Source organism: Rhea pennata, chromosome 1 (genome assembly GCF_028389875.1).
Source record: "Rhea pennata isolate bPtePen1 chromosome 1, bPtePen1.pri, whole genome shotgun sequence".
Lineage (NCBI taxonomy): Eukaryota > Metazoa > Chordata > Aves > Rheiformes > Rheidae > Rhea > Rhea pennata.
This window is the reverse complement of record NC_084663.1, coordinates 22,233,460-22,248,662: the sequence shown is the minus strand read 5'-3', so window position 1 is coordinate 22,248,662 and position 15,203 is coordinate 22,233,460. Positions and strand designations below refer to the sequence as shown.

General features: G+C 41.0%; 1 protein-coding gene across 5 annotated transcripts in view; it reads left to right on the top strand.

Moving 5' to 3' along the window:
- The window catches only part of PLXNB2 (plexin B2), a 257,671-nt gene that overhangs the window by 164,833 nt on the left and 77,635 nt on the right, over positions 1–15,203 (top strand). For all 5 annotated transcript variants that reach the window (XM_062583102.1, XM_062583127.1, XM_062583094.1 and 2 more), the window contains one exon: positions 13,055–14,165. In XM_062583102.1, coding sequence (XP_062439086.1) covers positions 13,055–14,165 — 1,111 coding nt within the window. The remainder of the gene's footprint in view (positions 1–13,054; positions 14,166–15,203) is intronic.

Below are 15,203 nucleotides of genomic sequence, written 5' to 3'. Positions count from 1 at the left end.
TATTAAACACCTTAATTATGACTGTCATATTGCTTTCCAAGAAAATGCAGATTCTATTTTCAGTGATGTCATGCTTTGAGGCACAGTTCCTATTACACATTCACATCAGCACTATAAACTTTCTGTCTTAATGCAATACGATAAATCTTCAACTTATTTGCTTTCAAACAGTTCAGAAAAGTGTTTATGCATGGCGATCATATTATAAGAATTTTCTTGAAATATATTCTCTGTTAGAATGTGTGCAGGCCATGGTTCAAATTAGAGTTTATCTACTGTACAAAATTTCTGAATATATGGAGCAGCCACTGTAAATTCAAATTTGAGAGATACATATATCAAGGTACCCTATATACAAAGCAAACATTGTAAAGTATACTTGGATTAGACCTTTTAACCACATCAGTGGGTGCCATAAAAGAAACATTTAGCCTAAGAGCCAAGAAGATGCATAACAAAAGCTGCCTGAATAATTAGGCATGTGGGATGAAACTAGTTGAGCAAGTAGGAGGATTTACATTGCTCTCTATTTGTCGCTGATAATGTAGTGACCCTCATCGGCTGTACTAAATTGTGTGTTCAGAAATACTTACCAGCCAGGGAAAAAAAAATGTTCCCACCAGCTGTTGAACAGCCGCTCGCCGTGGCCTCTTTATCCTGGTATAAATGCACAGGAGAAACTCGCCCGGTTGCAGCTGGGTTTCAGACATGCAGTGCCCCAGCAGTGGCTAAAACGCCTGGGAGCAAATGGCCCCAGCTCACACGGACATTCGTCACTGTGAACATACCTAATCATGTGTTTTTCATCAGGGAACCTTAGGATCATTTCTTTAAGCAAAAGGTTTAAAAGGCATTATGCTGCCAATAGCATGAAAATGCTTAATTGGACCATCGTTAGCCCAGCTCATCAGTAGAGAGTTTAGAGTTACCAACTCTTATGAAGGGTTAGCTCTGGGGTGTTAGGAAAACGAAACCAGATGTTCTATTTACAGCAAGAAGAACTTTAATTTTTTATTTCTTTTTATCTTTTGCTTTAAAGATACATTTCTGAGTCTGTCAGTTGTTGAATGTTTTGTCTCCAGGATCAGAAGGCAGTTGAACATATCCCCCAAACCTTGGGTTGTTATTGGTAGGAGTGGAAAGGTTGGTTTGTTTGTCTGTTGCTTTTTTATTTCTATATGCCTAAAAATCCCATTTTGTGATCTTTAGGGACATGAACTGTGGTTCTTGAATGCCTTTAAAGAGAATATGTGATAGGAGAAAGTGGTAAATCTGGGACTAATAAATGTGGGGACAAATTAAGGTCTAGGGGAGAGTTTCAGGGTATAGAGGGAAAGACGATACACATGCATGCATTTACTGGACAGCAGCTTTTCCAGGTAAAAAATGCACCCTGCAGAGAGCCCTGTGCACAGTTTCTGCATCACCTAAATCCTATCTGAGCCCTGAACACAGAGCATAAACAATTCCTGGACTGAGCAGGGGGAGCTCTCAGTGGGGATGAATTGCACCTGCTTGGCAGTAGAAAGCACACCAAGCTCAGTGGCACTTGTTTGTTTCTATTTGCTCCTATTAGGACAGGAGGGTGAAAATGCTGCAGTGATGAACTTCATGTGAAACAAAGATGGATGGTCAATCTTAACTGCTTAAAAAGCAGCCAGAGATGCTCTGTTGGGACTCACAGAATCACAGAATGGCTGAGGTTAGAAGGAACCTCTGGAGATCACTAGTCCAACCCCCCTGCTCAAGCAGGGTCACCTAGAGCATGTCAGACAGGATCCATCCAGGCGGGTTTTGAATATCTCCAGAGAAGGAGATTCCACAACCTCTCTGAGCAACCTGTTCCAGTGCTCTGACCCATCCTGGTCCTTTTGAAACTGGTTGGCTGGTTTTACCGCAGTGGGTCCTGAGCCCATATAAGCTCATTGGTTTGATTCCCACCTGTCCCACGTGCACTAGAGCGGCAACACCAGAATTGTAATTTTGTGTTCAGTGTGGCTGAGGACTTGTAATTTTAAAAGAAGGACCTCTGTTTTGAAGGAGTTAGGTAAGCATCAATGTGAAATGTATGGTAATATATTTTCATCACACATTGTACCGTGCTACTTTTAAAAATAAAGTGCTCCTGGAGATGGAATCATGTTAGACAATTTTGAAGCTAGGAAAACACATTTTATGACTGTGTTATGCATCCATAAAAAGAGGATTTTATAATGGTATTGCCGACAGGCCATTAAATAAATCGGTACGGGTAGGTGCTGCTGTCAGATCTGTGCAAGTTACTGGTTAACTGGCTATATAAATTTGGAGTGAAATGTAATGAATAGAAACATGGAACAAGCGCGCCCAGTTTCGGTGCGGGCAGACTGGATGTGCACAAGCAGCCGTGATTCCATTAGAACAAAGAACATTCCTTTCATTTATTCTATCCTCCTGTGTTTGAAAAAGCAAAAGGTAAATACAAGTCAAAATGCTGCAATTCTGTTTTGCCTTCTCGCCTGTGGCAGTAGAAAGCCATGATGGATAAATGAATGAATGCAATCAAATGCAACTCCATAACGCGCAGCCTGTTCTGTATTTATTTGTATCTCTGCTGCTTAACCCTTTATACTGCATGTGATCTTTATTCTAGCACATCTGATTTGCTGCAAGCCTTTGGTCTTGTGGATTGTGTTTTACTCATCTCCTAGCTAAGTTAAAAGCCTCCCCAAATATTTACCAAGTGCCTTTTCTTGCCACACTTTTTTTCTGCATATCCCAGCTGTTCCGGCCTTGGTGCCATGCGTCTCCTGTCCTTTTCCCCACTCTCCTTGTAGTCATCACCTTTCCTGGAGCAGCTTGCCCCCGGGGTTGTCTCTGCTGCACTGTCGCACCCATACGGTGCACCTCTGCTTCAGCCTCTTGTGTTCCAGTGCAGCACCTACTTACCATCTCTTCGTTGCATGTGTTTGCTCCTTCGCCCACAGCGAAGTATCTAAAGTGAACAGGTGCCATGAAGTTAAGTATTTATTGTTATATTTTCTTTTTCATTCCTCTGTTTGGAGGGCAGAAGGAGGGAAACCAAAAATACAGTTGAGAAACAAAAGAGAGATTTCCAGACCAGGTATGAATCAAGATAGAACGTCAATGAGGCGGTGAGCGTATCTGACTTCCATAATGAGGTCTGAAAATCACCTGAGGTTCTTGGATTTTTCCCCCGCTTTTTTTCCTTCTACCTCCTGCTTTGTCATCAGAGACTTTCCACAGGAGTATTCAAGCTGGAATAGTAGCAACTGTAGGAGAGGAAAACTTTGATGCTGTGCCTGAGAAAAAAAGAAGGTGGGGGATGGAAGAGCAGTAAGAAGACATGAAAAGATCTGTAAGGGAGGAAAAGTAAAATGGATTTTTAACTAGTGTCATGGACATTAATTTTAAGGGAGAGGAAAAAAATCTTTAGTCTCAGAGTAAACAAAATGAGTAACACTGAACGACATACGAATAGTGCAAATGAAAGTTTAAGGAATTTGAAGAAAGACAAAATAGACAAAATCTTGCAATTTATCTCCAGCTGGAGCAGAAGCCAGGAAAATTCCCCATTCCTCAGCTATGTGCTTCTTGGCTCCTGACATTCAATAAACTTTCCATTTCAAGAATTTTCCTGTCCTTCCCTGCCACTCGCTCTCTCTTTGGGCTTGGATTTTCAGCTGCCGAAGCAGAGTACGTACACGGTGCTCCGTTGAGGGCGGCTCCTGGCTTCCTGTTTCCATCGCGCTGCTGTCCCACCTCTCCGAACCCCCTGGCTAAATCATGAGCACAGCCAGATAACCGCATTGAAGTGAAGGATGCGGGAACCTGTTAAACTCGAAAGGGAAACCTAAATAACGAGAAACAGAAGAGTACGATGATGAGACAGAAAATCACGCAGCGAACGCTGTCAAATGAGGGGTAGGATTAGGGAAAGAAGACTTTGCTGCGTAGGGCTGAATAAATTACTTGCCATATTTGTGCTTTAGTTGATTTATGAGTTTATACGTTTCAGACTGCCTTATCATCGAGCTCTCCTAGTGGTGTAATTTTATAGGAAGGAAAAAATGAAAAAAAACCAAACAAATTATGGCCCTACCTTGCGCCGGGCCCGAACACCACTGGGCTGGGGAAGGCCGTTGGCCGCCGGCCGCGGCTCTGACGCAGCGGGGCAGCTCCTGGCCGCCGAGAGGCCTTCTCCTGCCCTGCTGAAGTTGAGCCGGGGCCGTCCGCTGGCGGCGGGGCGCGCGGGGCTGCGGCGGCGCGCGGAGCGCCTCTGGCCGGCCCGGGGGGAGGTGGATTTTGCCCGCGGGTGACCCGGCGTGTCTCAGCTGCCCCCGTCGGAGGCAGAGGGGAGCTTAGCGCGCGCTGGAGATGTCGTCCTTTGGAGCCGACGTTTTGTGCGTGTGATTAATGGTTAATTAGGAGAGAGGACTGGGTCTGGCAAGGAAGGAGCCGGAATAGTTTGTGTTTGTTTCCACACGGTCATGCTCAGATTCCCTCGCGCTGTGGAAAAAAAATCCCTCCCACCCCCCGCTTCTTGTTTCTTCCCGGGGAAGTCCGAAACCAGTCCTTGAAGATGACCTTAGCGCTGGAAACAAGCAATTCGTTGTTGCCGCGTGGAGCTAGTGACACAGAGTCCTTTTACTATCAGTACAAATGCATTTTTTTTCCTTGAGCTGCACTAGCCTCGTTAGCGCGGGGAAGGCCGAGGAATTAAAGCTGTCGTTTTCTGCCGGCTCCTCCGATAAAAGCAGCCAGTTTTCTCGAGTTGCAGGAGGGGTAAAATCAGCCGGTGCTCGCCCGGAGCTGGCAGCAGCGGGCGCTGGTTCGTGCCCCGCGCGGCCGGGACGCCCCCGGCCGGCCGGCGCTGCGGGCCCTGCCCGGGCAGCAGACCGCTGTGCCGACCGGGTGCGAGTACCGGCTGCAGCTGGGTGTCCGGTCCACAGCGCGGCTCTGGGCTCAGTGCTCCATGACGTTTGGGGGAAAAATAAAAATCTTTTCTTTTTTTATTGGGAGACCCTGTGGTTTTGCCACAACCAGGGAGTCTCTTGGCTGGGGTTGCTGCCGAGGCAGCTGCCTGCCGTGAAGCACATCACTTGGCTGTTTTTCTTGCAGAAAAGCAAGAAAGCCAGGCCTCATAAAAACGGTTTCATTTCTACCAAATATCCGAGGAAATAACAAAACAGATGGGCGGGGCGAATGCAGAAGCCTCAACTGAAATGAGATATGATGCAGAAAGGCCAGTTTCTGTAGGGACTGTGTAGACCTGATGGTGTGTTTGCTCCTCTTTGCATGGGTGCTCCTGAGCGCGGGGCTGGGAGTGGAGCTACGCATATGCAGTGGTCTTGTGTGAGGTGATAATATAAACACTTGTCTGCAGAATAAAAATTAGAATAATAAGAATTTGGGTTTGAAGAGCTCTTTTTGGCATAAGCTCCCCATATCTCAGGGTGTTTTACACCCCATAATTGTTAATATCTAATGCTACGGAATAAGGTCTTTTCGCAGTAGCTGTTTTTGTTTATTCTTAAGCCAGTTGGCACTGCAAACTCTGAAGGCATTTTCATTTACAAAATTCTTGTTTTAATTCCTGTGAACTCAAAAAAAAAATTTTTTGGACTGTAGCAGAATCCATGATAGAAGAAATTCTAGAAATCAAAACACCAGCCGATCTGGCTGTAATAAACCAGGGAATTCATTAGAGTTCACTGTGTGCAGCACAGCTCTACTTCTGGGAGTTCGTATAAATTCATGAAATGCTGCTTTTTTGGTTCACCCGCTGATGTTGCAAAGACAGCACATTACTGGAAAATTTTGAGTTGGACTGCAAAATATTTAAGTATGCATTTTCTGAGTCTTTTTAACTGCTGCTAATGCTCTTTTGAATGAGTCCTAGTTGAAAAATTGAGACTTACCCTCCTTCTCCTCCTCCCCTCTTTTGGTCTGAATTTGGATCTGGATCAGAATATTAAAGATTTTGGAATTTAGATGTGTTTGGATGGAAAATTTTCATTCAAACTACTAATAATGTATTAATTTAGCTTGAAGCTAATGGCATAATTATTGATGTGAACTCTGAATTTGCTAGCAATTTGACTCCTTTAAATTTTTCACTCAACTCTGCCAGTTTTTCACTGAGTCTGAGAGTCCTTTGTGGGGAGACCCTGGGATCCTTGTGGATTCAGGATCTGCTGTGGAGAGCAGTTGTGCTGCACAGCTGTTAGCTAATGCTTCAGCTGCAAAGCCTTGAGAAGTCTTTTCCATTTTGGGACAGGGAAGCATTTTTGAAATGATGGACTGTTCAGGTTGACGAACTGTTTGTATACAGGAATACAATTTGCAGTAGTTGCCGGAGATATGAGAGCTGGATGAAATTCCATGTCTGATGTTTGATTTCTCCCCTCCTTGGAGACTGAGATATGAAGAAGGTGGCAGGTTTGGTGATCTCTGGTGCCATGACTGGTGGTACAGACTCTCAGATTCATCTGATGATGATGAGATGTGGATGACCTTGGAAGTAAAGGCCAAAAAATGTCCTTAAAGTTTTCTTTGGGCAGCCTTTATACGCCACACTGCTTCATCCTTTCTGAACCTGTAATCTCCCAGCTAGCCATATTATGGGATGTCCCACAATGTCCATTCAGTTTAATGGTCTGTCTCAGGAAAGGAGTTATATGAGCTCTTTTTGCAAGAACCGCTGCTGATACCTCAGAACTTGTGAAAAATAAGGTTCTTCAGACACACAGCGATCTCTCTTCCCAGTGGACCATTGGTATATGCTCGCTCGTCTCCCAGCCATCGTTGGACTGTTCTGGTTAGACGCAGATGCAAGTGATGGGTTCACTCTTCTGTGAGCCCTTGGGCACAGCACATGCTTGTCCAACAGATGAACCCCTGCATAGGAAACACTCATTTTTTGAAACCTCACTTTATCCTTCCATATTTTGTCCATTTTCTTTATCCAGAGATCACAGCAAAACACCTGCAGAACACACAGGGATGGAGAAGGTACCATTTCCTTTGCAAATCTGTAATTTGCAATGCTCTTTATAAAAGAAGATCTGTCATCTGTGTCAGTTAAAAAAAGAATAAAGATTATATTACTGATGATTACTCATTTAAAAATTAAGAAAAATGATTGAGATTTACCTTATCTGGCTGACTTTTGTCTTCCATATTGGGAATATAACTGTATTATAAGTATTAGTCCTTTTTGTTGCCACTTCTCTAGCAATCTTACCAGATGTGATTTGTTCCATACCAAGATGCCTTATATATTGGCAAATTGTGTTTTGAGGATCAGTGAAAGAGAAGGAAGATGAGTCCTTTTACATTTGAGCAGTAAAGGGTATCACGTCTTTTGAAGAAATGGATGTTGGTTTTTTGTTTTCCACAAAGTGACCTCCCGAAGAGGGAACAATCTAACAGGAAACCATCACGACTAAAGGGATAGTCAGCCCTCACAGCAGTCGCTATTCTGGTTGTTTCCACAAAGAAATTTTTGGATCTATGCCATAGTCTACAAAAGAAGTTGTTCTTCTCCTTCCAAAGCTTTTCCAGGATGTTGCCTCGCTCTTAGGAAATGTATGTGAATCCTGTGGAGTTTCTTACTAGGTGATTCCTTCTCTGAACCAGTGAACTGCATCTTTGATGGGTTTTAAGGAATAATAACAAGAGTGGTGGTGGAAGGAGGCAGGAACTGCTCCCATTTACCTACAGTTCTCACAGAAATTAGCGGCTTTGAAATCCCAACCAAATATCTATTCATCTTCTATCTAACACTGGTTCTGTGATTTCTGTGAATTATTTTAGCTTCAAAATGAAGACTGGATTATTTTTAACTTGTAGAAAACCTATCTGAAACTAAAATCAAAGTTAGCCAAAATGAGGGAGAAGAGAATTTCTTTTCTCTTAATTCCCTTCTCGTTTCCAAAAATCTTTAAACCATTTGGGTGGCTCCTTTGGACTTTTACCTTTTTTATGTTGCAAGATCTAGGGAGTTTCCTCCTGGTTAGGGGAAAGGTTGCAGTGGGAACCACAGTTCTCTGCACTGCTTACTCTAAAAGCATATCAGTTTTGCAAACTAATACGTTGGCAGAAGTGTTTATCTCCAAACCCAGAATTTCAAGGAAAAAAATTTTGTCTAGACTAGGTGAGGTAACAGTTCAACTCAATATCGTATGATTTAGCAAAGAACTTTTCTACAAAAACACCCCAGAAGATAAAAAGAGACTATTTTTCCTACACTAGAAGGTCTCTCTTGTTCAGCATTTTTGGGAATATCATTTGTTTTAGTCTACAGTTATTTAGATTTCAGGCAAAATTTGATATGCTTTCACATCAGCTGAAGTTAATAGAAGAAATCAAGTAACATAAAGCTAAAGTTTTGTATAAGACAGAAAAAAGAGAACCGTGGGTGGCTGAAAAGTTGAAGGTTCATACATGCAGGTACAGCAGAGGACTGGACAATAAGGAGGGAAAACTACAGACATATCCATATAAATTTCTCTATGAATTCTGGAGTATATTTACATGAGGAATATGATGTCAATTTGAAGCTCAGTTTGTGTTCGTGGGTTATAGATGCTCTTTATTTTCTGCGTATCTTTTGATGAACTGACTTACTTAAGGTTATTGGTCTTGTCTGAGAAAAAAACATGTATGTACTTAAATTTAAATTGATCTGCTCAGAAATAGGACAGAGTGCTGATAACTGTGTCATTTCATGCAGTGCCACTTTATAATAGTTTCCGCTGTATGAAAATGTCCTCCTGGGCACTCAGCACTTCCTGCACATAACTTGTAGAGTTTCATGTTCCTTGTAAGCAGAAGGAAGTTGCTTAGTTTCAGTCAATTTGTTTATTTTGGCTGCTAATCTCACATTGTCCTTATCACCAAATAATGCTGTCACCTGCCAAGTCTCAGAGTGACTGGAGAGCGGCTATATGTTATCCACACTGGTTTTTTAATTACCATACACATTTTTATAATAAAATTCTCCTGCTTTGGGAATATGTTTATTATTATTACCATCCTTCCAGGAAATTCATAGAAATGATTTTCAGCCCTGTATAAAATAGAAGAGTCAGAACAGCTTTTGCAAGAGGAGGAGTGTGTATTTGGGAATGGCGGAAGAGATGGGGAAGGCAGAGATGGAAAAGGGAGAAATCCAAGGGTTTGCTCAAAAGGCAGTGATTATGCAGTTCAGCTAATCTTGATGGGAGAATGATAGATGTCAGTTTAATAATATCGGGGTGTAGAGCAAGAAACAGGATAGAGACAGGACTTTGAGAGTTAAGAGAATGATAATATCAAAACCAGCTGCTCTACTGGGCTTCTTTTATCCTGATTGTACCAAGTGTTTAAAACTAAATGCAGGCTGGGGTCAGTGGGCGTACATCAGCTCTCAGGACTAGGGCTGGACTTTGAGTAAACCTCGTAGGCCCATGTGTAGTTACGGGATTAATTCACAGGAAATACGTTTGTGTACTGAATGTCTCGGGTTCCACTATTCAGCTCCCTGGGTTTCTTGCTCCTTTTCTTTGTTGTTCCTTTTTTTTCCCTGTGACTTTTCATTTAAAACAGAAGCTTTTTGCGGCAGGAAATGTTTCTTTATACATTTCCGCAGCACCTAACTGAATAAGGCATCTGTGCTAATAGCTGCCCTGTAGGTCCTACCATAAGCAACTAGCCATGGAAGAATTTTTCCAACTGCTGCTTAGCTGAGTTAAGAGCAGATGAGAATGAGCAGTGGTTGTAGTACATCTCATTTCGTTTGGGTTTGCTTTTTCTTTTGTTAAGTCTGATCTTTTAGAAGTGTATGGGGATTTAATTTTGAATTTTTTCTATAGTGTATTTAATTTTTGTTTGTTGTTTGCTTTGATGAAAGGGAAAAAGCTGAAATCAGTAGATACAGAGAAGGAAGAAATGTTACCTTGCCTTGAAGTCTGTAATAATCTGACCATGTTCAGCCGTGACCAGCATGGCTGGGATTGAATGCCCCCCCCAAAAAAAAAGAAAAGAAAGAAAGAAAAATAAAGAAATAAAGATAAAAGAAAGAAAAAAAAGCAGAATTAATGGAGAATTAATGTAGTTCTGAATAATTTAAAAAAAAACTTTTCTTTCTAGTGCCTGACAGGATTTGTCTGGCTAGTTTTGCAAGAGACATTTTATTCTAGTATTTTTAAGTAGAGTTTGAATGCCATGGCCCTAATAATCTTCCTAACAAAGATAAAATTCTCACTACTTTTTTGCTGGTATTTGTTTTGTAGTACCAAATGAAACTGGAATTGTTGTCTTCTAGGTGGGATCTGTACATGGTTAGTGAGAAGCTGTCCTTGTCCCTCAAATCTTAATTCTCAAGTAAACAAAAAAGCAAATAGCACGGAAGAAGTGTGGCCTATTTTACACAGAAAGATTAACTGCTTTGTTTATAAGAATCTGTTTTAGAGTGCAAAATGTATTCATCTTCCTTAAACCCAGGCTCTGGCAAGAACCAGTGAGATTATTCTTCCTGCCCGTGGGATAAAGGCATGTATATTGGAAATTCAGCTACTGTGTCATTAAGTGGATACCACAAACGGACAAAACGTTGCAGAAAGGAGAGATTCAAAGTGATGAATACTGTTAAACAATCCATTTCTAATATCTGTCTTACAATTCAGTAACGCGTCTTCAAGAGAAACATTTTATCCTTGAAGGTTTTTTTCTTAATTCTATTGAACAAAGTGGACATGGGGGTGAGCTAAGTACGGAATTTAAGGTACAATAAATTCAATAAATTACTTTCCCTCATTTGAGACATAGTTTATAAGCAGAGTTATTTATGGATTTTTGATTGAGATCTGAGATAGCAATAATCTCTAGATGTTTTTTACATTATGGGAAAAATGTGAACAAATGAATCTGAATTTTTCTGCATTTGATCCTTGTACAACAGATACTAGAGCGATACAACTCTTAGGAAACAGCATTGCAGTAGTATGTGAAGCTGTTTTTTCATCTCCTTGCAAATAACTGTAAGAGACTATATTTGAAACTAGATGACATGTATTATGATATGCCATTTAGCCACTGAAATGTAAGCCGGGATCAAAGCTTGTTTTGGTTGAGGTCCTTGGAAACAGCAAGAAAAGAATATTTCCTTACAAATAATATAAGAATTCTTCTAAGCTCCTTGGAGCGGGTGTAAGGTTGCTGTGGAGAAGCTGAACACTTCGTTTTTCTCGAAGTATGTGCTGAAGTCAGTATATATCAGAAATAATAGGGTATAATTCTCACATTTCCTGGTCACTCTGTCGTATGAGGTCAGCCTATCATTAGAAGTTAGGTTTATGCCCTTGGTAATGTGCTGTCTCTTCTTTGACCTCATTTAACAGTTAACTACTCGGTTTGATTCATGGTAAGAGTTTTAGCAAAATAAGATTGAAGATAGCTTTTTATTTTGTCTTCATTATTATTTTGAGTTACGTTTAGTAGGTTTTGATTTTTTAGAAGATATAGTCATGTTAGTAATGCTCTTCTCCCTGTTGCATGCTCATTCCCTTGCAGAGAAGCCAAAAATAGTGGATGCTGGGTGGGAAAGATTTGTCTTGCTGGGTTGCTGGTGATGCTGCAGTGGGTTTCGGATCTGGCAGATGGTTTGTTCTCACAGCAGCTCTTCCCTCCCTGCTCAAAACCTTTTGCAGCCTGGTGGTTGACATTTAAGTACTGTTGTCCGGTATAAATGATGATTCAGGCAATTCCCTTTCACATCCCACCACAATTTATTGCTACTGCTAAAAGAGAAGCTTTCCCTGGCACAGGAGCATGGCTTTTATTGTTATTATTTTTATTTTATTTTTTTCAGTTCCTTATTTTGGCATTTTACATTGTTTCCATCCTTGTACAAGGCTTCCCTGTGATAAATTGCTTTGTTAAAGTATCTTTTGCCTTTTCTGGGTTTTTATGTTTCCCATTCTATTCACGATTCCTAGTAATTTCAGATTTGACTTGAGATTCCTTATAACTTTACAGGTGCCTTCCTCATCCAACTACGAGATAACATGGCTAACTTTCAGAATGAAAATACTGTGGATCACATTTATTTTTCTGTATTTCCTCCAAATGTGACTTAGGCTTTACCCGTAACATCTGTATGTCCGAGCATGCCTTCCTCTATTTTCTGCTGTCATAACTTAACACTTGCATGTCTGAAAATGTGTGCTTAGGAAGCCAGTTCCAGATTGCCTCCTCATTTAACTCCTGGAGTTAAAATTAGGCTCCTCCTTACAGGTTTCAGAAGGTGGTTTTTTTAATTGCAAACAGCCAGGTGATCTTAGGAAGTGGAAAGTCTGAAAAAGCAGGTAACACAACTCTAAATGATGTTCTTAAAACAGATTTAAAACAATTAAGTTTCACTGCTCTAGTGAGTTAAAGTGTTGGACTGTGATGTGTACGAGCAGTCAAAGGAGATGTTACATCCTAAGGACTGTGCTGTCCTTCAGCTTCACACCAGTGAGAAGGACTAGCGTAGCGCCTTCTGTAGCGGCATCAGCTGTCCAATCCAGACTCACTTGCAGTCAACAGAAGAATTTTTTTCCTTTGCCTGTCAAGTCCTGCAACTCTGAATACCTTGAGTAATTTCGTTTAGATTCTGTCCCTCTAGTAAGGGGGAGCCGGCTGAGACTCTGGGATCATCTGGCTTATTTATAAAATCTGTGCAATAATTCACAAAACGTGAAGCTCCCTGGAGAAGCACTAGCACTTCTTGCCACTCTGCCCTGTTTCAGGCTGTCTGTTGATCTCACTGTGCTCCGTAGCAGGGGTGATCGTCTAGTTGGTTATATAATAATCAGTTAGGCATGTGACCTTGCTTCGTCCTTCCCCAACATATTAAATTGCTTGACAATTAATGTGATTTGAGGCTTTCTGTAATCTTCATGATGTCTGCATATGTACAAGGATGAATATATTGGTGTCTGAAAGCACTAAAAAACCCGTTTATGCTGCTAAATGTAATGTAAACTTTAAGTAAGTTTTACGTTTTTCTTTTCTTTTACCCCTTTAGGTATTACACAGAAATGGCTTTATGGACCTGGATACTGAGCATTTTGAGCTGTTTTTGTTTCACCTTATCCAAAAATGAGGAACTGAAATATTTTCAGAGTGCCACAGAACTGAATCACCTAACAGTGGATAATGACACTGGGAGAATCTATTTGGGAGCAGTAAATGCTCTGTACCACCTTAAAGAAAACATGGAGGAACTTGAATTTGTAGAAACTGGTCCAAAAAAGGATAACAAAAAGTGCACACCTCCCATAGATGAAAATCAGTGCAAAGAGGCAGTAATGACTGACAACTATAACAAACTACTGTTGCTGAACAAGGCAGATAAAACAATTGTGGTGTGTGGAAGCCTTTTTAAGGGAATCTGTGCCATCAGAAATCTAGAAAACATTACAACAGTTGTGTATTATGTGGACAGTAGTGGAGAGAAGTCCTTTGTAGCAAGCAATGATGAGAATGTATGGACTGTGGGACTGATCACTTCCTTGAATAATGACCGAGTGTTGTTTGTTGGGAAAGGGAATGGCCCAAATGATAACGGGATAATAATTAGCACTCGGCAGCTCTACGAAAGTGATGGGAAAGACATTTTTGAAATGTATACAGACTCGGCAGCTGTTAAGTCAGCTTATCACTCATCAAGCACACAACAATTTGTGGCAGTCTTTGAGCATAAAAATTATGTTTATTTTATTTTTAACCAGCAAGAGAAACAGCCCGTCAATAACCGCACGCTTATTGCACGTTTGTGCAAAGACGATGCCCATTATTATTCATACTTTGAAATGGACCTGGGATGCAAAGATGAGGATGGTGCTTATGATCACTGTCATTCTGCTTATGTCACTACACCAGGAGAAGAGCTGGCCAAGAGCATGGCTCAACAGCAACAAACTGCAGATGCTCTGTCAGATGACAAAGTACTTCTTGCACTATACAGCAAAGTGAACAAAGATAACGGCTCTCTAAAATCAGCCATGTGTGTGTTTTCCTTGAGGCACATCAATGAAAAGATGGAAAAAAATCGGAACGATTGCTACACTAATCAGAACACCAGCTCGTTTTACAAACTCTTTGCGGTAGAAAACCCATGTGGATTAAAGGGACTGGTAATATCAGCCTCAATTTTAGAATCTGTGTTAGAATTAGTGTAAAACATATTGTGTCTTATGTTAGGTGACTTTGAGGCTTTTGACCTCAAAGGTATTGCGAGATGGGCATTGTGTGACGACATTACTGAAAACTCAGTAGCTGGATTTATTCTGGAAATGGGGTGTGATTGGGGGGTTGCAAAGATGGTCAAGCAAGACGTGGCAAGATTATCGTAATTTCGAACCTTTTGAATAGTTGTCTTCCAAAAGATTTGTCTTATTTGGCTTCATAAGTGTATTTCCTTTAAAAGGTTCCTTCTGGTATGAAAATTACTAAGTCAAATGCAGTGATTTGCTATGCCCATGATCAGCCTCCAGATAATCACTATCTATATATGATTCTGGTCTCAGCCAATATATTTTTGATGTTTTTAACAGTATTAAGAATCATTTAGATGATATCTATAGTTCAGTGTTGTTTCTCACTTGGATTTAAATTTTCAAATAACTGGAAATATGCATGTTTCTTACATTCAAGCAGTGTTTATATATTGTTCTGGCCCAAAATGTGTCCACATATGATGCCTAATGGCCATCAACCTTTTCTTTTTATGGCTCGTGATTACCATGGCTACAAAGCTTTTGGAGGTCACTGTTTCAAGTTTTAAAATATTGTTCTCCCATTCGTAACTGTGGCTTCAAGAGCCAGTCTGCAGTATTCCTATTAGCTTTTTGGTGTTCTTGCATGTACCACGCAATCTATTCCCAAACCCAACTTGTGTGCACCAATCCTAAACTAGGCTGAGGAACAGAATAAACTTAAAAATAGCTCAACCAGCTTTTAAAAGGTGGCTCAATTCCCCAAACTGAATAAGCTTCACAATTGCATAAGCACATGTTTCAGCAGTACTTGAGAAGGTGGTGTGTTACAGCCCAGGGCTTACTCAGGAAGTAAATAGGAGAAGAGAGGGGGCGCAGGAATAGCTTCTACTGTTACTGGCCCAGCATCCTTCATCTTGTGAAACCACAATCCCCCACACATTAGGTGTCTAACAC